General features: G+C 33.7%; 2 protein-coding genes across 3 annotated transcripts in view; one reads left to right on the top strand and one right to left on the bottom strand.

Annotated features, from left to right (window-relative positions):
• The window catches only part of LOC148611581 (sulfhydryl oxidase 1-like), a 29,943-nt gene extending 9,666 nt beyond the window's left edge, over nt 1–20,277 (top strand). Inside the window, exons 4-11 of one of the 2 annotated variants that reach the window (XM_088592281.1) lie at nt 296–386; nt 9,857–9,993; nt 10,883–11,020; nt 11,529–11,658; nt 13,019–13,135; nt 14,160–14,298; nt 14,878–15,478; nt 18,149–20,277. In XM_088592281.1, the coding sequence (XP_088448407.1) occupies nt 296–386; nt 9,857–9,993; nt 10,883–11,020; nt 11,529–11,658; nt 13,019–13,135; nt 14,160–14,298; nt 14,878–15,478; nt 18,149–18,236 (1,441 nt within the window). In that variant the 3' untranslated portion in view covers nt 18,237–20,277. Of the gene's footprint in view, nt 1–295; nt 387–9,856; nt 9,994–10,882; nt 11,021–11,528; nt 11,659–13,018; nt 13,136–14,159; nt 14,299–14,877; nt 17,819–18,148 lie in introns of those variants that run through there. The other variant, XM_088592280.1, reaches the window with a different exon arrangement.
• A 1,933-nt stretch (nt 20,278–22,210) lies between these two features.
• LOC148611580 (uncharacterized) lies at nt 22,211–25,205 on the bottom strand. Its single transcript, XM_088595301.1, has 3 exons — nt 25,144–25,205; nt 24,528–24,617; nt 22,211–23,950 (listed from the first exon to the last, which is right to left on the bottom strand). Exons 1-3 carry the CDS (start codon nt 25,168–25,170, stop codon nt 22,751–22,753), a joined length of 1,317 nt encoding a protein of 438 aa, XP_088451427.1. The 5' UTR covers nt 25,171–25,205; the 3' UTR covers nt 22,211–22,750.
• Between the last annotated feature and the right edge of the window lie 1,576 nt (nt 25,206–26,781).

Here is a 26,781-nt window from a genome sequence, read left to right as displayed (position 1 = left end):
ATTTGCATTATTGAACTTGCTTCTGGATACGTTTTTAATAATTCTCATTCAATTTGCGTTCAAATGCTGTGTAAACAGACGATTTCAGCAAAGACGAGTTCTTAAGACCAATCCATTATACATGTAATGTGTGCAAACACAAAGCGAATTCAAAATATGTGAAAACTTTGTTATTGACACTTTAAATGCCAATTGGATAATTCAAATTGAATGTGAATTATGTCTGAATGTATCATTAGACTAGAGGTTTTTGTCCTTCCTTGAAGATGATGTAATATTTTGTATTTTTTCTTAGTTCAATTGAGAAGATATGGGATGAGGCTAAAGACAAACATAAGCATGTAATACTTATATTTGAAAATAAAGAATCTTACATAGGAAGACAGGTAGGATTGTAATCTGTAAAAGATACTCATTAATAATCTAGAGATTCCAGTTTTGAAAAAAAAGTTCCTTGCATGATGGTCTTAATGACAATAATATGTTCACTTGATAACTTTGATGTGATTTACCATTAAAAAAGAACTGCAGTATTATCAGAGCTATATTATATTCAACTAGAAATGAAAGAGTCACAATATCCACCCAAGGGTCAGACAGCTTAGCACACTACATATTTTTTATGAAGACAGAAAAAACTGTTGGTTAAAGAGATTTTAAAAGGTGTAGGAAAAAAACTGTTGGTTTAAGAGACTTTAAAAGGTATAGGAAAAAAACTGCTGGTTTAAGAATTAGTTAAAGGTATTGAAATTTTAAGTCCTGGGTCCAAAACAGTTTACTGCAGGTGTTCCATGTTGTAATTTAGAGCTTCTTTATGAGAGCCTTATAACAGGCATGATATTTTATTTATTAAAAATAATGGATAGATAAGTTGTGAGACAACAACCCCCTTACACTGATATGAACTACACACAATCATAGTTTCCTAAGGATATTGTAATACATGTATATAAAACTTCCTGGCCAAGTACTTGGTATGATATAACCAATCCTGACAATTCTAAATTTGAAAAATAAGGAAGCATCACACACTAGGATTGTATTTTTAAATGGGATAGAATTAATAAATTGTTGAAGCCAAGAAAATAAATATGTCTGTTTCCTTCTACTGAATTTTATATTGTAGCATTTGTATTGAAACTGCAAATATATTCAAGCATGTACTGTGCCAGAAGTATTGATAAAATTATTTTTGTGTTATGTCATTCAAAGTGATCCATAAAACTATAATGAAGAATTGTTGTTCATAATACTCCTACCGTTCATTGATCTCTCACCAATTTTCCAACCATTATCGGTCTGAATTTCAGTCCCATTTCCAAAGAGAAATATGCTCTAAATTTTCCAAATTTCAGAAGAATTCCTATTGTGACTTGAACCATTATCTCAAGATTTGTACATGATTAAAATGTAGATTTATAAGATGTACAATATTCTCCCTCCACTCTACTGTACTAAGGTCACTGCATGGACTTCAATACAAAGAAAACTGTAATGGTCCTCATTAAGGATTTCAATTAGGAATTTATTATTACTGTATAATTCCCCTTGCCCTCATGTACAGGTACATAGATTATTCCCAACTTCACAATTATCACACTGTTTTTATGCCTGTCTAAATTTTGACAAGATATATTATGGTATACAAATGTCAAGCGTCTGTCCGTCCGTCCGTCTGTCCGTCTTTCTGTCTGTCATAAATATGTCACACTGTAACTTGAGCAACTTATCCAAATTTCTTGAAACGTTACATAGTTGTTTCTTATCATGGTCAAACAGTCTGTATGATATTTGGTGAAAATCCGATTATATAGACTTTTTAACTAAAATATGGGGGGTGGGCGGGGGGGGGGGGGTTCACAAAAACATGTCACACCATAGCTCTAAGACAATTTATAATTATTGTTTTAAACTTTACACACTTGTTAGTTATATTGATCTTAAGGTCTGTATCCTTTTTTGTTGATGATTCAATATTTTATTTTCAAGTTATTGAGTCTTTTGTAAAAAAAGTGACATTTTTTTTTCATGTGTCGCACTGTTACTAGAGAACAACTTATCCAAATCTCTTGAAACTTAATATGGTTGTTTGTTATGATGATCGAATGGTCTATACACTTATTGGTGATAATAAGAATAAAACTTTTTGAGTTACAGGACTTTGTAAATAAAATGGGGGGTGTTTTGTTTCACATGTCACATGGTATCTCAAAAAAACTTCAAATATGTATAAGTGGTTGGGTAGCAAATAACTGCCTTCCAACCCTCCCTTATATTTATTTTTGGAATAGCCCTTAGAAGGAACCAAAATGGCAATTTATTTTAGAGAAACATTATACTATGAATATTGAAACATTTCGTAACAATTTTTGTTTCTCTCTTTTGTCAACTTTATGTTTTATGGAACTTTGAAATTTTCTATTTATGCATTGACATGCCAAATTCTCATTGCAAAAATCTTTGCTCCCTTAATCAGAATTATTGCTTCAATTTAGTATCCTATGAAACATGTTTTTAGCACTTTTTGTGGGTCTATTATATAAACTTCTTATTGAGCAAGAATGAGTCAGGATATACTTGGCATGATATCCTGTACAACCCTGTGGTATTCCAAAAAAATTTTTTTTTTCATAGGACCATGGACATATCATGTGCTCATGGCACAGCTGTTTGTTTCCAATTGTATGGGCCATAGGCCCCTTCTCCAAAACAATAGGAAAATCACTGTCTCAAGAAAATATTTTGTATAATATTATATCCCCACTTAACAAGTGGATGGTATATTTGTGTTTTGCCTTTAAGATGTGTATTCGGTTGAATGTATATGTATTTGCAGATAGCTAACCAATACAATTGTTGAATAGTTTATTGTACTCAAATTGTATGTGTATGTGGTGAAAAGACTGTGCCCCATTATGGCTGAAAAAGCACAAAGTGCTACAAAAAATTTCACGTGGATGTCAACAGGAAATGTAAATAATGGAATGAAAATACTAAAACCCGGAAGACAAAATTCGATAATAACATATAGCACAAAATTTAAATAATGTGTGAAGCATTTTTTGGAATTAAACTTAATTAGTAAAATTTAATAAAAATGTATCAAATAAGATACAGCACACTCCTCGCCTGATATTAAAAATATCACTCTTTTCAAAATAACAATATTCACAGTGAATTTAAAAGTTAGGCTATATAACCATAATTTGGTCTCAAAATGAGTTTTTCATCAAAGAAAAAATGATAAAGAAAAATAAATTCAAAAATTGAACTTGATACCCTTATAGTTCAAAGTACAAATACAAAACTTGAATGTATAAACCGTCAAAAGGCATATAACATGACAAATGGCATTAACAATAGATTGACAATGTAATTATTCTGGCAACAAAAGAATGACTTCATGAATTGGACGTGTGTATGTCTTTGCTTCTCCATTGACGACTACACGAACTACAACTTTGCGAACTAATCCATCATCACTAGGAATTGATTTCACAATGAGACCCATAGGCCAAGCTGATCTAGATAATTCTTTGTCGCGCACTAGAACTACATTTCCTAATTTTATGTTTTCTACTTCTAAATTCCACTTACGACGCTTCTGAAGAGTATTTATGTATTCCACTTTCCATCGCTTCCAAAAGATTGCAGAAAGATGCTTAACACATTCCCACTGTTTACGAAACAATGAAACACGATCGACTTTCATATCATAATCTACATCTGCAGAATTATCCATTCCATCGACAACGCTTGGTAGAGCTGGTGATTTCTGGGTAAGTATCATTGAAGGAGATAAAACGCATGGATTTTCTGGATCTGTTGATATCGGGATGAGTGGTCTAGAGTTCATTATAGCTGAAGCTTCTGCGAAGAAGGTAGTAAGAACCTCATGACTTAGATTACGTGATCCATATTCCAACATCATAGACTCAAATATTCGACGTGTAATAGCTATCATTCTTTCCCACACTCCTCCCATGTGGGAAGAATGGGGAGAATTGAAAATCCAAGTCGTTCCTTGTGTGTTCAAATACTTGCGCATGTGAGTGTCATCAACGTTGATGCAATTCAATCTCAGCTCGTTTACCGTACCCACAAAGTTAGTTCCTTTATCAGAACGAATGACCTTAACACTGCCTCGGATAGATGTAAACCTTCTGAGTGCGTTGACAAATGACGATGTAGTCATTTCCTCGACTACCTCTATGTGTGTCGCTCTAGTCGTTAAGCATGTACACAAAGCACCCCATCTCTTACTATTGGCCGATCCTCCACGTGTGCGTCGGGTTACTACTTCGAAAGGTCCAAAGATATCCACACCTACGTATGAGAACGGTGGCTCCCCATAACTTAACCTTTCTTCTGGGAGATCAGACATTTTCTGACTACTCGGTTCTGACCTTAACTTACGACATGTGACACATTTGAAGATAATTGACGAAACAAGTTTCTTCCCGCCTAAAATCCAATATCCAGCTGATCTGACTCGACCCTCTGTCGTGTGACGTCCTTGATGTTTGACTTCAATGTGGAATTTACGGACAATCAATGTAGTTGCTGGATGTTTTCCAGGAAGAATGATCGGATGTTTGAGTTGACCTTCTAAACCACTCGCTTTCCTTAGTCGACCTCCTACGCACAAAAGTCCGTCCTTGTTCAAATACGGGTCCAACTGATAGATTTTGCTGTTTTTATCAATTGGTTTTGAGAGTTTCAGATTCTCGATCTCAGTAGAAAAGAACTTCCTTTGAACATCCATGATTATAACACATTCAGTACTACGAATCAAATCAATGTCATTGCATTTACCAGAGTGCTCATCCTTGTGTTTCTGTATGAATTTACGAATCGTCACTAATGATCTTACAAGTCTATCCCAATCAGAAAATCTAGAATACAAGTCATCATTAAAACCTTGAACTGGATCTGTTACATCCGCCTTGATGTCTACTTTGTTACAACGAATCTCAGAATCCTCATCCGGATTAATCAGGCGGTGAGTGTCCTGATCAGAATTTACCAACTTCGGTCCACATAACCAAGTACTATGTTGCATGTCAATTGGGTTGATCCCTCTTGTTCCAACATCTGCTGGATTTTCCTCACTACGAACATAAAACCACTGAGATGGATCACTGAGCTTTCTGATGTGTGCAACACGGTTTCCGACGTAAACGAAAAATCGTCTCTGATTGTTGTTTATGTACCCCAAGACCACACGACTATCACTGAAGAATTTAACCTGGTCGAGTTCGAGTTGTAATTGATTGATAGCTATCTGACTAACCTCTATAGCGAGCACAGCTGCACACAGCTCTAATCTTGGTATCGTGTGTCCACTGCGGGGTGTGACTTTGGATTTTCCTAATACGAATCCAACTTTGGTTGAGTTGTTCCGATAAGTAACATGTAAGTATGAAACAGCAGAAATTGCAAGTTCTGACGCATCACAATAAGTAAGTAACTCTCGACTTACGGTTTCACTAAGGTAAGGAACTATTACTCTTGGAATTTGAAGCGATTCAAGATAATGTAAGTTTTCCTTCCATTTGTACCACTCTTGAAGTTGATCTTCGGTTAACGGTTCGTCCCAATCAACCGTAATTGCTACTATTTTCCTCAAGATTATCTTTCCACTAATGGTGACAGGTGATATGAACCCAAGAGGGTCAAAGAGACTATTCACTACAGACAGAATGCCTCGACGAGTTGCAGGTTTTTTGTCTGTTGATATACTGATCTTAAAGGTATCTGAGCCTAAATCCCACAATAGTCCTAGACTACGCTGAGTGAGAGTGTCCTTTTCAAAGTCAAGATTTACCAAGCCTTAAGCGATGTCTTCTGATTTGAATGAGCTCATTACTTCTCCACTATTTGAGGCGAATTTATGGAGTCTTAATTGTCCATGTACTTTCATTGCATCCTGTGTCCTAGAAACTAAGTCGATAGCTTCGTCAGCTGTTGAACAAGACACCAGTCCATCATCAACATAAAAATGGTTGATAATAAAGTCCTTAACATCGCTTCCATGTGTCTCCTCTGCTAAGCTGCCTATGCGTCTAAGACCATACATTGCGATTGACGGAGAGGGGCTGTTGCCAAATACATGTGCCCTCATTCTATAAGGTACCAACGGATTGTCAAATATGTTGTCTTTGTGCCACAAAAACCTGAGGTAATCACGATCTTGCTCGTTGACCAAGAACGAATGGAACATTTGTTCAATATCTGCGACTATGGCGATCATTTCTTTTCTAAACCTGATGAGTATGCCCAAGAGACTATTTATAAGATCTGGCCCTTGTAGAAGTTGAGAGTTAAGTGAGATGCCTTGGTACGTAGCAGACGAGTCGAATACCCCGCGTATTCTGTCTAACTTATGTGGGTGATAAACACCGAAAAGCGGTAAGTACCACCGCTCTTTATCTGGTGGAATTTCTGGTGCCAACTCTGCATGGTTACGATCGAAGATTTGTTCCATAAAGGTCATAAAATGTTCCTTTTTCTTAACATTTTTCCTCAGGGAATAATCCAGCGAACGAGCACGATTCAACGCCAAGTCGAAGTTATCAGGTATAGGTTCCTTGTTTGCACGGAATGGCAAAGGTGCAGTCCATTTGCCCTCAGTTCCTATGTGAAATTCCTTGTCCATGACTTCAAGGAATTGTCTATCGTCTGTAGATAAACCTGGAGTGTTATCATCATTCCTAGTCTCGAATATGTCAAGGTGAGTAACTCTCGTCTTCCTTTTACCCAAATCACCATCCGATATGTTTACGACTTGCTGACACGGTTCCAAAGTGCTAATGAGACCACTCTTACTGATGAAAGTTTTGTAAACTTTGGTAGAAGAAACATGTTTCCCAGATAAGCATACGTCGCCAATGATCGTCCAACCAAGAGGCGATCGTTGCGCAAACAGTAATTCAGGTGACCCGATCCTCTGATCAATAACATGATGAGCTTTAGGTAAGTCACGACCTATCAGTAATAGAATTTCCTTGTTTGTACTTGAGTCAGGTAAGTATTGCGCGATATCCTGCATGTGAGGAAAGTGTTGAGCGACATTTGAGGTAGGTATCTCGGTTTCGTTTTCAGGCAGATTGTCACATTCCAGAACTGGAGGTAAGTGAACTTGAACATTATCTGATCCTTCTACGACTAGTTCATCAGCTAAACGACCATTCGTTACACATGTTCCTGAGCAAGATTGCATGGTGTACTGTACTGAGTTAGAGTGTATTCCAAGACTGTCAAATAACGCACCTTTACCGAGAGACTTATTGCTCTGATCATCGAGCATTGCGAAACAATCAACAAAATTGTCACTTTGACCTTTCTTGTATACACGCACTGGGACGATACGAGCACATGATTTACCACGAAACTTTCCGCAGACTTCTGTACATTTTGCTTTTACTAAGACGGTACCAGTTACCTCCTCGCCATGAATTTGCGCACTAGGAAGGTCTTGTTTCGGTTTCGTTGACTCCTGAGAAATATGTAGAGCTGTACAGTGTCTATCGCTTTTACAAACATTACATTGTATCTTCGCCTCACATTTCTTTGCAAAGTGAGAAGTGGTTTCACAACATCTGTAACAAACGTTCTTAGACTTTAGAATTTCTCTCCGATCATGAAAACTTTTACCTCTGAAGGCGTTACACTGATTGATTGTATGTTTCGAACCTGGATGTATTATGCACAACAGTTTATCATTTCCCGCTTTCGTGACAACTTCTGTTTTGTGACTTGCAACTTGTTTAAGTTTCATGTTGTTCGATAACGGAGTCTTTCCTCGGAAATTTGTGCTTTCCTTCGACGAACCGAAATTGAGTCCTGGGTCGTTATGTATCGAACTAATTTCGCTAATAAAGTCAACGAATTCCTCAAACGGCGGATATAAAACACCGTGCTGTTTCTTGTAATTTACTACTCGATTTATCCACTTATCTTGGATATGTCTAGGAAGCTTTTGTATGATTTGTTTCAACCCTAACGAAGAGTCCAAGTAAGCAAAAATGCTGCTATACGCTGGCAACACTTTGACTGCCTGGATCTCGACCAACAAGTCTGACAATTCATATAACCTTTGATAGTCTAATGAATCTGGTAATTTCATGATCCTCGATTTCAATACCGATTCTATCAATTCTGGAGACCCAAAACGTTTGTCTAATCTAGACCAAATCAGGTCTAAACAGTTCTCTGGCTGGTCTGCGCATGAGGCACGAGCACTCATGACTAATCGGTACGCATTAGCATTTCGATTTATACAGCTGGTTAGAAGTGTTATTTCTTCAAGTGGTGAACAATCAATTTCAGTAGTCATTCTAAAAAATTGAGCTTTCCAAACAAGGTATTGTTCAGGTTTGTCGTCGAACAACTGTCTCTGCATACTTTCTAGTAAGAGATTTTTCTTTAACAAATAGTTCGAAGGATCTACAACATTCTGGTTACCACGATCGAAGGTGTGAGGCAAGGTTGACGTGTGTCTCACTTGCTGTTTAACATGAGGTGTTGATGTGGGATAAAAGACAGGTGCTTCAGCAGAAAGTTTGTTGTCGTTTTCAGCTTTCGTATACGAAATGTCTCTTAAGAAGTTAAGCGTCTTTTCGAAAGGAGTTATCGTTTCCTTTGGCAATTCCGTTTCAAACTCATTTTTTATCTGCTTGACTAGGTCTCTCATTGATCACACTCGCCTCCGCCTCTGCCGCAGCTACTGTCTTTAATTGTTCTAGCACTTTAATTTCACATTCCTTGTCAAATTTTTCCTTCTTCAGTGTGAGTTCTTTTTCTAGAAATTTTAATTTCACTTTTTCTGATTCGACCTTTGCCTGTGTCTGTAAGGCCAATTGGCTCGCGTTCGAATTATCAGTTTTAATAGATCTACGAGTTTGTCTACTTTTGCTGGATTCTGTATCGCAATTGTCCTTAGCTAACTGGATTCTGTCCACTAATTTACACACTTTAGATTTCAACTCTTGAAATATTGGCCAGTATTGTTCTGTATAATCTTGTGCATTTTCTAATGGACAACGAGATAAAAAGTCCAAATATTCATTTGAAATTTTCTCAAATCTCTGGAACACTGTGTTTAAATTTGATTCTTCAGTTTGTAGTGCTTTAAGTGAAGCCGGTAATTGCTCTAGTTTTGAAAGAGTGTCTTTTAACATAAAACATGATGATTTGATCTTCTTTTCATGACCGTCTAATAAAGCTTTCTGAAAATCTTTGCCCTTTTCTGTAGGTACACTTTGTCGATGCTCTGTGTCTGCCATCTTTGATTATCAGAGTCTTTTCACTGTTCTGCCTTTAACATGTGTATTCGGTTGAATGTATATGTATTTGCAGATAGCTAACCAATACAATTGTTGAATAGTTTATTGTACTCAAATTGTATGTGTATGTGGTGAAAAGACTGTGCCCCATTATGGCTAAAAAAGCACAAAGTGCTACAAAAAATTTCACGTGGATGTCAACAGGAAATGTAAATAATGGAATGAAAATACTAAAACCCGGAAGACAAAATTCGATAATAACATATAGCACAAAATTTAAATAATGTGTGAAGCATTTTTTGGAATTAAACTTAATTAGTAAAATTTAATAAAAATGTATCAAATAAGATACAGCACAATTTGAATCACCTTGTTAATGGGTCTTTGCCATTTTTGATTGTATGAAATGAAAGAGAAAAATTTCATCAGAAATATCTCAAGTCACAATAAATGGATTGATTAGTGTGTAGTTTGGTAGCAATTTGTTAAACAGTATTGTAATGTTTGATTAGAAAGAAATATGTAAATCTTAAATGATTCACTCACTATACATGTACATGTATTTTCAGGTAATCCTAGATTTCAGTAATTATGAACATGTTTTGATCAGAAGAGTGACCGATGAACAGAGTGCTAAGTTTGGAGTTAGAAAGTTACCTGCTGTGTTTGTAGTACACGGAGATGGCAGATATGAACATATTGCTAAGTAAGTATAGTAAAAAATGAAACCCAATGAGAACTATAGAGTTATCTCTGGATGGAATGATATTTATATCACACAGGTTTCTAATGACCATATACATGTATTGAGTTGAGTAGAGTGAATAACAGAACTATTTTATGCTTTTTGCTGGGTCAGGGATTTGGCTTGACTGTCGTATGTATTGTCCACTTAGTTACACCAAGAAGAATCTTAGACTTCATATTAATATGTGACCAGGAGGCAACTCGTCTGATACTGGGAAATGAATACTGTTTTAAATTTGTATAGTTGTTCCACACCATATGAATATATTTATCACTCCACTATTTTGATTTTTATGATAGTATATGACTAAGGTGTATTTGTCCTTTGAATTTACCAAGCAATGGGGAGGACACATAACCTTGTGTTTCAGTTGTGTTGTCTTTGTGTGTACAGTATATTATCACAAAATTTTGGTAAAGGTAGGCTGCATATTAAAAAATGTATGTTAGATATAAATCTCAGAATTTAACCATATAATTTTTTTTTACTGTCTGGCAAGGTTGCTTAAAATTATGACTAAATATCTTTCCTTTGAATTTACAAGAATTTAAAATGGGTAAGTTCAATCCACTTGATGCCTGTTTGAACAACTGATCATTCTACAGTCAATTCTATATGCCCTTCTCTATCTTTTAATGAATGTTTAATGGTATACCATTGTTTGTCTGTCAATCCATTTGTCTTTACATCTTTCAATAAATTAATAATGCTTTTAAGCTTTTTTTAAGTAGTTATATTGGGAACTATGACATTCTGATGAATGGTTGTCCTATAAAGGATGGACAAAAGAAGAAAAGGTAAAAGAACATATAATTTGAAATTTAAAATTGATGTCCTTCTTTTGTAGGGGTATAAAAGAAAGAGAAGGTATAACTGATGTGATAAAGGGAATAGTTAATGTTGGAGGAGAGAAAGAAGATGAGTATGTAGTGACAGCCACACCACAGACTGACACCAAGATACAACCTACCAGTATTACGAATGGGTAAATTTTCTATCAGATCAGTTATTACTCATGCCAAGAAAATCTGATTGACTGGTTGTAGTTGTACATCTAATGGTAGATATTTCTGCTGAGAACACTTGATCAATTAAGGAGGTAGACCTAGGGTAAGGGACATAACTCTTGAAATCACTGATATGTTTGTATTATATTCAATTTCACCAAAGCCTTTCAAGATTGGAAAAAATTATCCCACCATTTTTCCATATTGTATTTCAAATAAATTTTACTTATCAATATCCTTAAAAAGCAAACATTACATAAACTTTGATGGTTATTTTTAGAGGTTATGAGGTTTAAATACTTGGATGATGTAATTAGTTCTGGGATTTTTTTTCTGCATGTGCCTCACCATATACATATTTTGCCTGATTCTTGATTCTTAGAAAAGAACTTAAGTAGATACTTATCAACCATGACTTTGTATGTTAATTATTATTGTTCAAAACAACTACATAATTTAAGGATTTAAAATGATTTACTGTTACAGGACAGTGGTGTACATGAAGGACCTGGAGTCCGCCCTATCCTACAGCTTTCGACAAGAAGTGGCCATTCATAAAAATATTGAAGGGGAAGCTTTGCAGGCCCTCAAAAACTTCATTGGGGTACTTTCAAAGGTAGTGCTATTAAGTATGTTTGACACTCAATGTCGAGAGACCTCAAGATGTTACACTTGAAATAACTTTTATAAACTATAATTATAATACCAAATGGTTTAGAATACAAATTATTAGCCATAATATCTGTTGCTAAGTGTAGAATAAATGAATGTAGTTCAATGTAAATTAGAATCACTTAGAAGAACTGTTGCTGTGGGGTGTATTCTTTGTGCTGTATTGTATTTCAAGTAGAATTTTAAGTACTTCTCTGCCTAAGAATCAGGCAAAATGTTTATAAGGTGTGGCACATGAAGAAAAAAACACAGAGATTTTATTGCATGTGTCAAGTATTCAAACCCAATAACCCCTAGAATTAACCATCAAAGTGTTTATAAAATTTGCCTTTTTAAGATGTTGATAGGTAAAATTGAGTTGAAATGCACTATGGAAAAATGGTGGAAAAATTTTCCTTATATAGGTAGTCAAAAAATATCTATGTCACAGATGCTTCAGGATAAACTTAAATAACTTTCCAGTTGTTTTCTAAATGTATTGAGTACATTTGTGGCAAAAAAGACCAAAATGAGAAATATGATGTGCCACCCCATGCCTGATTCTTACACAGAATGGTACTTAAGTAATTGCCTTAGATGATATCCTGTTAACTGTTGAAAATATGTGTCAACATCAAGATGATGTGGAAAATAAATGAATGTTCATTATCAGGTTGGAAAAATATAAACCACAAGTTGATTTACATGTGTCTTGTTATGATTTACATATGTCTTGTTATGATTTTTATTTTCCTACAAATATTTGATTACAATTAGGTTGATTTAAGCTGGAAAATAATTGTCAAAATAGATCACCTTATTTAAATTATTACAGATTAATTAGATTCTTTAAACTGGTTGAGACCACAAGATATGCTCTGGTTATCTCCCTTTCAATACTCTAAAGACAAATTGAATGCTATTGTAACCTTAAATTGAATAATTTATTTCCAGTTCTCTTTATGCATGTTTATGAAAACTGGTGTAACAATTTGAAAATTTTGATTTAATTTTTTTCTTTTTACTTTCAATGGGGAATGCTTCACCTACTTCCCAGAAAAAAGATTTAAATTTTTTGTCAAAATTAATCAATGAAATTGTTTTTTTTATAAGAAACTGCTGTATCCATGTACCCATATATTCTAATGTGTTTGGATTTGAAATTTGAAATTTCCTTTAAATTCTTTTTTATCCGTTGATCATATTTTGTAGTGTAACCAACCTGTTAAAAGTCAGTTTTAGATTTTCCACATTTATTTTTGTTATTATATAGTTGCTTCATCTGCCTTATTATTACTGCTCACTATTTTGGTTTTTGTTGACAGTATTTTCCAGCAGAAGAGTACTTAAGGAAGTTTTTATTGAGAGTAAAGACTTGGTTAGATGGTATCTCCTCTGGTCTGACTGGTGAAGTCTGGGTTTATTATATTGATAGTTTTCAGGTGAGGTTTTTATTTACAAAAGAACTTTTAAGGTGATGGAAACATTAGTGTCTTCATTGGTAGTGCTTTGTTGCAATGCCTGATAACAAAAACATTAAAAAGGATTGTTACCTTTGGTGATTGTTGGGATAAAATCATTTTATTTCTGTAAATACATTCTCAAAACCAGCCCTCAAAAACCAAACTATTTTCAATAAATTTTAAATTTTCATAATTTACTTATTAGATACGTGTCTTCATTTAAAACAAAATGTTTTATTGCCGTTTATGCATGTGCTTTACTGAAACTGAAGACAAAACTAAGTAAAGATAGAAATTTTTTTTAAAAATTATGGAAAAACTGCTTATATTATGAGACATTTGTATATAGAAAACGTGGAGCACATGGGTCAAACTCTTTAATATTTATACAAAAACAGACTTCCAAATCATTACAACTTCTGGCTAAATATTTTGTTCAAAGCATATGCTCTATATTTTTATACCATTTAAAAGAACATAAAAGCAGTATTTGGTAAAATCATTATGACTCATCTATGACAAAAAAAAAACCTTGCAATTTTTGTATGCTATGAATCAAATATCATTCTAACTTTAAAATTAGTAGTTGATAAAAGAAATAAGTTGCAATTTTCACCAAATACTGTAAATGTATTAATTTTCATGGATTCTGTGAAGTGAACATATTTGCAGGTATCAATTTTCAGGATTTAAAAAAATTATTAGGATTTATAATGTTTAGAATCAAATTTTGTGGTTGCCATTTTCATGATTTTCTGTCCACTGTGAAAATGGGGAAAATTAGTATGTTTACAGTAATGGGCTTTCGATAAGTGTTAGTGAATCTACCCATTGAACTGTTTTTATGGTGTCAGACATGAATATAAAAAAAATGAGCAGCAGTATATGTCAGGTTTGACTCATACTAAGGAGAGATAACCTAATGTCTATTAGCCAAAACATTCTGAAGTATGATTAATATTTCAATAGTTTTGAGTGTCCTATTTTTTATTTTTCTTTCCAGACAGTGGATACTTATCTTCTTGACCAGATTAATTGGGTAGGATGTAAGGGGAGTGAACCAAAGTTCAGAGGTTATCCATGCTCTATGTGGACACTGTTCCATACACTGACTGTCAATGCTTATCTTGCTGGCAAGGATAGTAAGTATTGTTTTCTTGGTGAAGTTAATCCATGGCCACCTTTCCATACACTGAAAGTCCATTCTTATCTTGCTAGCAAGAATAGTGATTCTTGTTTTCTTGGTTAAGTTTATAGTCCAATGACACTGTTCAATACACTGACAGTCCATACTTATCTTGCTAGCAAGAATAGCGATTCTTGTTTTCTTGGTTAAGTTTATAGTCCAATGATACTGTTCAATACACTGACAGTCCATACTTATCTTGCTAGCAAGAATAGTGATTCTTGTTTTCTTGGTTAAGTTTATAGTCCAATGACACTGTTCAATACACTGACAGTCCATACTTATCTTGCTGGCAAGGATAATGAGTATTGTTTTCTTGCTTTAACCAAAACTCATTATAAATATTTTTCATATAAATATACGACCCATGGACAATTTTTGAAAATTTTTACCTGGATTGAAGGTTTTTGTCAAACATGTCTGTTGGTCCTGTGAAGGTGCCATGACAAAGCTAATGATGATGAAGAGAACTTTAACTGAGTCATTTTTTTCTTTTTCTCATATATATTGACTGGATATGTCTTTCTTGTTTCAGGGCCAAAATTTTTGTATGGAGAAGTACTAAATGCAGTTACTGACTATATGAAGTACTTTTTCGGATGTCGTGTGTGTAGCAAACATTTTCTTAAGATGGCAGACAGCCGTCAAATTTCATCAGCTACAGATCAAGTGATATGGTTATGGGATGCTCATAATAGTGCTAATCAAAGACTTCATGGGGATGAATCTGAAGATCCCTTACATCCTAAGATATTATTCCCTTCATTAGAAGCTTGCCCTAGATGTAGGACAGGAAGTAGTGACAAGGGGAATAACCTATCTTGGGACAGGAATGAAGTGTTGAATTTTCTAGTCAAAATGTATAGCAAGGAACATATAGTTAAAAATGCTTCAATTATCACCCCCAGTAATCCCAAAAAGTCAAGGTCAGATCTAGACTGGTGGGAGAAAATGCAGAGGCAACAAGATTTACAGAAAATCCAAGAAATAAGACAAATGAAGAAACAAAAGTTGGAAGATAAATTACAGAAATCTGGCCAGAAGCCCCCTGTAGCCATAAATGTTGCCATAAACCAGTATCACCTAAAGCAACAATATTCTCCTAATTCGGGCATGAGTTCTGTAGATCTGAATATGTGTGTATTTTTCTATGCATTTTGTTTGTTGATCATTGGCGTGTTGTATTATTATTTTGTTAAGAAGAAGAGGATGAATCCATGTAATGGTTGTCCAAATTCTAAACATGGTTTATGATTGGTTTAAGGAGTTGATTCGATTGTCGAAGCATTAGAACAATTGTCTTAGTATGAACTTAGGTGCTTTTGTGAAAAGATAACATAGTTTTTAAATCTGTATTGACTTGTCTCAGAATCACATATTGGTTCAGTTCTTTCACTGTATTAACCATAAGTCGATGGTAGAGAGTATCATTTGAAAGATTGTATAATGTAGCGACTCTTAAAAAAATAACATGTATTTATATGTATATGATAGAATTCTTTTTAAACCATTCATAAGTCCATACATATTTACTTAATTCATTTTTACTTACACAGTTCAGTATCTGTTTGAGGAAGGACTTTAATCAGTTGAACCATTGGTTATGACTCAGCATTATTGATTCATTTTAGATGTACAAATTGTCTTTTTGGCATTTCAACCAGCAGTATCTTGCCATTTTAATTATATTTGAGTCATGATTTTTTTAGTTAGTAAAGTTTTTTTTTATTTTGTGTGAATTGTTAAGACTAAGAAAATTGAGAAATCACTGATCACTTGGTCTTTAATTTGAGCAAATAGCCATGGTTCGTTGAGTCATTAATTCTTTATTACCATTTGACTACCTTTGTTTTTAAGTACAGGTTTACCTAAGTGTCATGCAAATAAAAGTGAAAAATAGGCATCTAATGGGGCATTAAATGATACCCCATCCCATTGCAAACATTTTAGGGGAAATACAACTTAAAATGAACATAACTTTTGTGTAAACAATAATTGGATCCAACTTAAATTTGATTTTTTTTTTCTGTATTTTATGATACTCAATGAGAATACAAAGTTTGAAAAAGATCCATTAATAACTTCTATGTGGGTTTTCCATGGACACCATCTTAATATATCAAAAAGATGATCATAAATATAGACTTGTCACCCTCTGTGGTACATAGGTTGACCTGTACTTTAAAGCTCAGTTTTATCCAGTATTCAATTCAGAAATTCAGATTTATTGTTGTGCAGACCATCTTTCTTATCTATTGTCAGTGTTTAACGAGTCATTTTCTTATTGCCATTTTACCTTGCATTCAACGGTTTGGTAAGTGAAGGCCTAATCTGTAGTCTTTAAAACTATATGGGATACATGTACTTAAAAAGATTGGTGGTCTTCAAATTATGGAATGCATGTACTTACAAAGATCGAAAGAAAAAGTCTCAGGTATGTGAATCCTGCCATCGTATCACAATAACTATTCATATTTTTTTTTTCATTTTATATTTATAAATCTTCAACAAGAAGTTAGTTTTTAACCTATCAAATTAAATTTGAGCTGCAATGAATTACTGCTGAAATATGACTGAAACAAGAGCTACTTTTATGATCCAGATAGTCTTATTTTTAAGCAATATTTATTATTTACCCAGAAAATATTATAGGATAGAGAGTTTTTACCTATATTTACAAATATTGAGTAGAACTAAATGGAGTATTCTCTGTTTTACTATTATCCTGTTATGTTACCTGTTTGCTGAACTAAACTACAGTACACTTGTACTTAAGTCTCACCGATAAATAGTTGGTTACAACTTTCTACCTTCAAAAACGTGCAGGGTATCTATAATCATATCATATTTAACTGTTAGTCTTTATTAGAGGCTGGATGATGCCTTGTTCTATTTTATTTGTATAATTATGACTTATTTGATGGTTTTCCCAATAGACATTTCCCCAACATCTTTCTTTCACTATTAACCAATTTGATGGCCTTGTACTGTACATAAAGGTACAAGTATACAATGGCTATATTCATTCCTGAAAGACTACTATGATATTGTGAGTTGCTCAAAGAGAGAGCCAATCAAAAATAACAGCATCTCGCCAATTGCCTGGACTACTTAATATTGACTATGCTTATATTGTGTTTGTGATCTCTTTTAATCTTATCTTATCATTTTGTTATTTGTGTTTTATTTCATAACTTCTATTTTTAATGTCATATCATAAAAGTAACCTGCCTCATTTATGGCTATAATGTGTTGAGTTTTAGTTATGGTGATTGGTAGATGTATTCATTTTTTTTTCTTATTTTAGAATGTACATTTACTATGTTGTTTATAGTATAGTTCTTGAAGAGTTTGGTTTCATCTGATTTGCTGGCATGTATTCCAAACATCAGATAAAGACTTTCACTCTGATGACTTTTTTTTCTAACTAAACTTTTTATCGAAACACAGTGGCAATGTGTGAATTGCAAAAAAAATATTTTACCAAAATTGGCTAATGATACTATTTTGAGACATTGAAGTATGTATTTGGTTCATAATATCTAAATATTATATTTTGGGTCTTAACTAGGCTTTTATGACTCAACCCCTTTCAAAGGGATAATGTTCAACAAAATTACAGAAACCAAGAAATTAGGTCCACAAAAAAAAGTATTTTCACAGATTCTGTAAAACCCCCTCATCATTTTGTTTTAGTTTCTTGTTTGTAACTTTTATAAAATGAAAGTGCAATAATGTAATTGATTGAGGAAATGTGTGTTTGTTTTAGTATATAGTGCTTGTACTTTTTTCTGTATATTTTGCAGCCATCTTATTTCTGCTGAGAAAAGGCACAGAGGAGAATTTAAAGGTAATATGAAGGTATATGTGAGAACTATTACCTCACCAAAATAATAACAGTACAATGGCAAGATTTTCATATTAATACTTTGCATAATTTATGCCCTGGCTGATTTGTTTTACAAGTACATGTATTTAAATTGTTTATTTTATTTCATTGCAGGTTGAGGTATTAGGGTTAACCATTAATATGTATGGTGTTTTGTTTGTGTGTTAAATATTGGGATAGCGTTCACCTAGTCATATTGTATGTCTCATTCATGAACAAGTGTGATATTGTATGTTTGTTAAGGATTTAATTAACCCAGAAATTTGATAGGAAAATTTGAATTTCGTCATTGCTTGTGTTGAGTTAAAGTGATTTATTTGACTGTTATTTCATTTGAGCTCAGCATCTGCCACTGAGCCTTATATACAATCTCAGTAGGAGTCATTGGTACTTAGTCACCCATCGTCATGTCTTTTAAAGAAAAAATTATGCTATCTTGTTGCAAATTTTAAGTTGCTACAAATATTTGAGATGTAGGAGTTGGTTTTTATTTGTCAATATCATGTTCCCAGTGCTTAAACAATTTTTTTTTAAATCACAAACTTATACTTTTTAAATAATTATTTGACAAATTCTTCTCAAACAAGAAGGCAATGAAAAAAAAGATCAAGTCGAAAGTTATAGTTCACATTCATGAGTTATTGCCTTTCTATGGTAGTTATGGTATCTGTAATCATTTGGTTCAGTTTCTCTATTTATTTAAATGATAATGACTCCAATGAACAACTTGTTTTACTTAGGGGAATAGGTGTCTAACAACAACTAGCAGTTAATTAAATCATTCCATACATTACTGTTTCTGTATATAATGTTATCCATTTGTTGTGTAACATAATTTGTTTCCATATGACCCAATCTCTCTGTGTATGTATGTTTGCTTCTGCAGCTGTAACTGCCAGTTATAGAAAAAAAAAAATTTTTTCAATTATATTTTGTAAGCACTTAATATTCTAAATATTGCATCTATACTGGTCATTTAAGAAAATATGAAAATGAAAACAAAAATTCAGGTTTTTTTACTATTATTTTGAAAATGGCAAAAAATAATTCATGTACTTAAGTAACAGTCTTTGTAAGAATCAGACAGGAGGTGATTCATGAATGTCAAAAACCCACTGAATTTAGTTTTATTTCTTGTTCAAAAACTGTTAACACATAACCAGTCTTAGTTTTTCCTTTGGGGGTTGCACTTTTGAGATAAAATTTATATAGATTGTACATGAAATTAGCACTTCGCAAGAGTTATCCTTCTTGATTTGGTTTCATTTGGTTTATTTTAGTGGGAAGTTAAAAGTGTAGTTTTCTCAAAAGTACAGATCTAAATGCAGAAAGGACTATTGTCACATAAAAAAATAGCACGTGTAGAGGAAAAAAACATCATCTGATCCATGGGTTTTTCTACATCATGAATCACCTTACCATAGACAGTGTCTGAATTTTACATGGACTGGTATTTAAATTGTTTCTTTTTTATTTGTCATCTAATAAGAATACATGTTGAATTAGATTTATCCCATAAAGGTATGCTTAAAACTTTGATCATAACCATGATAAAAAGATGGCTTGAAATTTACGCGTTTCCAGGGCCTTATTATTGAAATAGATGTACTTTAAAATGTGGGTAGTTAAGACAGGTGACCATCTAATTCAGGGTTTATTGTGCATACTGATACTTATCGCTAGAAATTATTTCAATCTTATGGTTCAGGGATCATGCAGTTTTGTTTGTGTTATATTGTTTAAATTTTGCGTTTTGCTTACAGTAGAGAAGGATTTGGTGTATGGTACAAGGTACAATATCAACAGTTGTTTATTTCTATATACATGTATCATTACATACATGTAAGATACATGTATTTTTTTTTCTATTTTAAATACACTTAATTCAATATTAAGTTAAAACCAAAAATATTCATTGAATTTTAGCAACTATTTGTTTTCTTTCTTTTATGTTAGGAGAAGTTAACAATGATCATTCTGTTACATTGTATGTACACTTGTTAATGCTAAAACAGTTTTATTTAAAATAAAAGAATAATAAATTTAGTTTAAGGTTATTTTATCAATTATTAGCCCTCCGTTGTACAAGTCAAACCACTTGTTTGGTATACATTGCTCTTTACACAGGTTTTACAATACATTATTATAGATAGCAATGGCTTTTTAACACGGTAAGTACCAGGGCACTTTAGTTGAGGGTCTGGAAATTAGACATCTTTATCAGAAAACTGTGTCTAATGTCATTTCGGTTCCTACCAGCACTTTAGTTAACTTGCACTTTCTTTGAATGGACCTTAAGGTTTGCACAGTGTCCGTCAACTGTCAGTTCAGCGAAACCATTTTCGGCATTTTTTAGTCATGCTTGCAAATATACATTTTGATATTTGGTACATTGCCGAACATGACAATTTACAGATCAAGTACTAATTTTGTTCTGTCTGTTTATATTTTGCTGAGTTATGGCCTTTGGACTTACAAAATGAATGTAATAAACTCAAGTTTTCCACATTTTTTGGTCCTGCTTTTAGGTGATATAAATTTGATACATTGCTTCCATGACAAGATATAGATGTTCCTGTCCATTTAATTTTTATTTTTTTTTTAGTTTTTGGGTTTTTGATCCTTCAGGATCAAAATACCTTATGTCACCGGTCCTTCACTAGAACTTCCCTATTGTTTCTGAATACAACACAAACCTATAGTCCAAATGTAATTCCTTTTATATCATTTTATACCTCTTTTATAGCCAGTAAATGTGTTTCTGGCAATAATTCAGCCCAACAATATTTTATTATTTCTGCAAAGAAATTGATACCTAGTCTTCAAATCAACTGAAGGTTAGACGACTCCCTTTTTGGTCTTGAAAGACAATTAGTAATAAATTTGCATTTAGGGAATTTATTTTTTGCAGTAATGTGTTTAGAAGCATACAATGTGTTAAGCATTTTCCATTTAACACACTTACCAGTCAAATTCTGACCCTATCAGTAATATTTTACCATTAAAAAAAAAACAGGAAATGAAGAGCAGTAATTTTAACCAAGTACAATTGTCGGGAAAATTCAAATTGATAACAGTGTCTAATTTTTTAAAATCTTGTGTTCCAAGGAAATTATTTTCTTCAGCTGACATTGGTTTTATTTGAGTAAAATTAGTGTAGGATGCTACTGTTGATATAGTTTTCGTAAGTAAATGCATATTAACTTTGGGACAGGTTTAAAAATTTGGGAACAGGTGAAATGGAACAATATTTGTAAATGTGTGTGAAGTTAGATAAGTAGTATGGATTGACATTCAGTTTATACTTATCAAAATAAAAAAATAAAAAAAAAAACTGTTCTTAATAATATTTAAAATGCAAATGTATGATCCCAATTTTATTTAACATCATGTTATCTTTGAAATTTTATTCATGCTACTATTTTCACAAGAATCAAAAACCTCCAGGGCTATCAGTACTTTCATTTTTTCTTGGGTTTTGAAAAGTATTGCTGACTCGGGTTTCCGCACTTTTCTCTTTTACAAATTATGCATGAAGTTTGCATTCTGTTCTCTTCGACATATTTTTCTTCTGGTACGAGATTTTGTTTTGCCATGCAATTGTTATAATTCATTAGTTATAGAAACCCTGAATTGTTAAACATTGATTGTAATATTGAACTAAGGAACTGAAAGCCCTAGAACCATGATGAACTTTGAGACAGAAACTTTAATTGTATAGAACGCACTTGCTTTACTCCGCAAATTAGTACAAACATTTTGCAACAAATTTTATCGCTCAGCGACAGAGAAACTGTTGTATCACAAGACATGCTAATGGGTGGATTTGTCCAACACCCGTGTCCACTATATACAAAAAAAGTGCTGACGTGATAACTTTATGCAATAACAGAATGTAAATCGTTAAAGGCTGTAAACAGAGCCAATGACAACAACTTAGTAAGATGTTATCAAATCGGATCCACAAGAAAATGGTCTTTATGGCCCATATTTATCTAAGATGTACATGCACGTTTACAAATGCATATGACTTTGTGCACCTCTTTATGTCCCTCTCTTCTCTTTTTAAGAATTGAAATGGTCTATTTTCGTCTTTGCATCAGACAAATTTGCCCTTTATTATTAAAAACCATGCAAATATAATGGAATGGTCTTTCTTATAATTTTGCGTCTATTATTTCTCATGCTTGTGTTAAATCGACCGAAACATGATATTCATGGCGCCATTCAGATTATGGCGCCATTTAGATTAACAAACATGAATAAATCGTCGTTTACATTAAGTCCTGTCTTCTATGGAATATGCGACTACATCAATCAATTCGTTTAAATTACATGGATTTTTATTTTTTACAGAATATATATTACCACAAATTTGAAACGTACCAATAACCTTTAATACTGTTAACTTATTACTCTCATGAAATCGAGACAAGATACTGTGATTTTGTTTCATTCAATATTTTTTTTTCATATTTCATCGCATATAGTCCAAACTATCCCATATGTATTTTTTGATTTAAACACGGAGTCTGCTATTAGCTCCTGGGATTCCTTCAAATTGAACCTCTCCAAGTAACCTACGTCTGTCACCATAAAATCCGTGACCCCTAAAAAGGTCTGCTTTCCTGGCAAATGGACGGGCCCCACCGGGAGGGCCATGTAGGTTAACCCTCACAACTGCTTCGTCTACAGTATCCCGGGTACCTGGTTGTCTTCTAGGTTCGTCTCTTGAGCGTTGATCACTGCGATCACGCGGTGCGTCTCTTTGACCGTTTGGCTCAGTTGGTGGTGGTGGAGTTGGGCGAATGTCGTTTTGTCGTCTGTCGTCATTTCGTCTACTTCCACTTGAACGAGGTCCTGCGTTTCTAAGTACGTCATCTGATGGTCCTATTCTGTTTCTCCGGTTTGTCTCACTTCTTTGTTTATCGCGATTTTCGTCATTTCTTCTATCATTTCTATCGGCACTAGGTCTACGACTTGATGAGCGTTCATCTCCTGATATTCTCAATCCATTCACGTCAATTACTGGTGCATCTACTCCGGGAGTTCTCGCTATTTCCACAGTCAGTCGACCCCCGTTTAGATCTCTATTAATGCTGGTCCTTGTTACGTCGTCTCTGTCAGAAGGAAAGTTTAGAAGTTCGTTTTCCGTTCGTCTTCGTGCGTCACGCGCATCCAACCTTACGGCTGTACCTAGTGCATTCAGCTGTTGTAGTCTACGGCGTTCTAGCGCGTTTTGCCAGTTTGCCCGTTGTTGTCTACGGAAGCCTTGTGGGTCAAAAAAGTCGGATCGAGCAACAACTACACTCCTGCTTCCTCTACCAGTACTTTCGGCACCAGTTGGCTCATTCTGAATTCGATTGGCATTTGCAGAACTTCCAGGGTTCCTGGTTGGTCCGGGGTTTCCTGCTTCTGAACTTGGGTTTACCATTATGGCATTTATTGACGGTCTATTTTCGGCACCATTTGCTTGACTGAATGGAGGCATGTGACAGTAACTTTTGGCGTAACTATGACAGCACACCATAGGTTCCTGACAACCTGCATCATCGAAACATTCAACGGTGTATGGAGGACCGGCGTTTGTAAATGCGTCTGGACAAACTGTGTTTCTTGGGAATGGGATCTGTAAGCATGTAGCCCGCTGTCCACAGTCTCCGAAAGGGGTACAAACGACTTGGAGGTCGCATGTTTCTTGGAAGTTACAGGTTACACTCTACAACAAACACGATTAAGTTTATTGACCTTAAACCGGTTTTATATCATAATAATTAATATAATTAGAATAATCAAGTATTGACTTAGAAGCAAAGCGACAAGGCAAACACTAGAAGGCATTATTTGTACAAAGGTAAATGTTTCTTGCATGGCAATACCGGTTTCGTGTCATATGTTTTTTTTCTACCAGACCCTTCGTATTATATCATTGTTTTAGTGTACATTAACTAAAAATCGGACACGTAGAAGTTTGTCAGATCAATGACAGTTAGGATCCTCACCATTTTTATACTGTCATCACGTAAAAGCCTGGACATGAACAGAATTGTATCTGAGTCAAACTGATCACTAAGGGCAATTTTGTTTTTAAACCTTACGCCGATATTTTTTTGATTGGTTATAAATCAAAACATAAGTCTTGTGTTGCGAAACTTGCGGCCTTGAAATAAAAAATTAAAAGATTTGGATACATGTACCCCAAAACGTTCACACCAAACTCACAACTATGTGTGGGGGAGTGTTAATGTGCATGGTATATGTTAACTTCGTATTTGTTATAATTTTTTTGTACAAACCCTGCAAGCAATTTGTCTGACAAGTTCCACCCAAGGATTTCTGTATCTGGTTACGGCTTGTGAATTCGCCTCGCGGTAAACCGCTAAAATCTGGAAGAAATTAGCAGTGTGAAAATGCTTAGTAGAAACTATTTATAGATGAATCTACATATTCATAGCGCAAGGAATTACCAAAATTACTTTTAAAAAGAGGATAAATTCTGTGTACTGAATGCGTCGCATACTATTGCTGATATATAGTGTTGTATCACTTTATTATTCCATTATTTTTGGCATTATCATATCCAGTGTTTATTTCCCACATGAATAGTGCACCCTAGATATCAAACAAGTTAGCATTTGCTGGTTAAATGTAAAAGACAAGATACTATTTCATAATGTAAATTTTCACCAATTCACCTATTCACACAATTTAAATTCGGTTTCTTTCGTTTTCACTTTGTCTGTGGTGAACGCCAGGGTTGCACAGTCTGGGTCGACTTATTTGAACCATAGTCTCAGTGCTTCATATATCATGGTTGTTGAATCAACTTTCGTATAAAAAAAATTCAATTACAAAAAAAAATCCATTTCATAACTTTAAAAGAGAAATGTTAAATCATTTTGAGAGCCTTACCACTAGCAGTGCATACAGTCCCTTCATATTCCAAGAAATGGATTTCAAACAGTAATCGGATAGGAAAAGCCCTGTAACTTACATCATATTAAGAACCTTTTTGATTGACAATTGAAACATAAGAGGTCATGTTATTCTTTGATAATGTGCTGTTCTTTTATCTTTATTTACAAAATATTGTAGATTCTAAATTGAATTTATTACTTGTCGTTGACAAATACGAAAGCAGGGGTGTTTTGAGGGCCAGACTCGTCAAATTGCAATAAGGAATCCATAAAAAGACAGCTTCTTTTTAAATATGATTTACCATTTGCCCATTTTAAGGATATGTTTTTATTTGAAACCGAATATCCGACAATTTTGAAAGGTCATATTCACACTCTCCCCTTAAATCCTTGAAAGTCCCTTTATATTATTCAATAAACATTCTGCTTACAAGTTATTGTGGTTATAGTTTTGGTGTCGGAGGGACATAATGATTTCCTGAGAAAAAAAATAGATATTTTGTGATCTAACGGTAATATACTGCATACGTCTAGACACCATTGGAAGAATTTCTGTTTGCGGTAACTCGTGTCCGGTCCAAATGCAATTTTGGGTTTTTTTAACTATTCTTGGGATATTTTAATCGCCTTTATAAGATGTAATAGACTGTAATTGTATGAATACTACAAGGGGTAATGAGTTTGAAACTGCAGCATGTGCCTTTTATTTTTAGATTTGAAATTAAAAGTGCAAGTATTTATTGAAGTTATACGTATAAAATTTTTCGCATTTCAATGTCAGACTTAAATTTATTAAATTGTTAAAAGGGGAAGTCTATTTAGTGCAACGTAACTTTCGTATTTCCCATTATTTAGATACAAGTACATGCAGTTTTGAAGAAATGTATATTTACTAAAATAAATGTATAGATGTTTAACTAATTAAGAATAATGATCTGACGGTTTTTTTTTAATTTTTTTTTTTATGTACAACCATCTTGAAAAAGATCAGTCAAAAACAAGGCTTCAACAAGACAACAACACAGACTATTTCATAAGATATCCGATTGCCTTAGTATGTTAATACGAAAAAAGGTCAGTCAGAAATTGACAAAACAAGGCTTCACTAACCCAAAACTCACAAAATATTTGTTAATACTGATAAAAATGTCGGGTTGTGTAAAAATCTGCCAATTCAACTGCGAACTAATTTTGTAGATATTTTCATGTAAAAAACCAAAAAGTAAATAAGCACGTATATTGTGATGTAATAGGGCAAAAGTCAAGAATTGAACAGGCTGTAAGAAGTCAGATTTTATAGTTAAAACATGGGACATAAATTTCATAGTACAACCTATAAATAATGATTCAAGGCGGAAGAGTTTTCTCTATGACTGTGCACCATCGGCGTAATTCTTATCAATTTTTTTTTGTTTCCATGAAATACATTAAAATAAACTAAGATTCTTTAGAAATAAAGTAAGAGTTTTAGGCCTAAAAAAGCTCGATTTGTGAAAAAAAAGACAAGTTTTTTTTTTTATTGGAACATCAAGAAAATAGATATTGTGTAGTCATCCTATATCTTACATGCAGCAACGTAATATAGTCCCATCCAAGGAAAGTAATAGGAAATAAGAGTTCAATGACAAAGGGT

The sequence above is a fragment of the Perna viridis genome, chromosome 7 (genome assembly GCF_037379345.1).
Source record: "Perna viridis isolate PV_CMFRI_1.1 ecotype Kerala chromosome 7, ASM3737934v1, whole genome shotgun sequence".
Taxonomy (NCBI): Eukaryota; Metazoa; Mollusca; class Bivalvia; order Mytilida; family Mytilidae; genus Perna; species Perna viridis.
The sequence above is the reverse complement of the archived record's forward strand: the minus strand, read 5'-3'. Positions and strand labels throughout refer to the sequence as shown.

Excerpts from the sequence above, each read along its gene's own strand:
- LOC148611580 (XM_088595301.1), bottom strand. The coding sequence starts at position 25,170 with ATGAAGGGACTGTATGCACTGCTAGTG. Across the intron at positions 24,618-25,143 it reads GACTGTATGCACTGCTAGTG|ATTTTAGCGGTTTACCGCGA; the intron begins GTAAGGCTCTCA and ends AATTTCTTCCAG. Across the intron at positions 23,951-24,527 it reads TCAGACAAATTGCTTGCAGG|AGTGTAACCTGTAACTTCCA; the intron begins GTTTGTACAAAA and ends TGTTTGTTGTAG.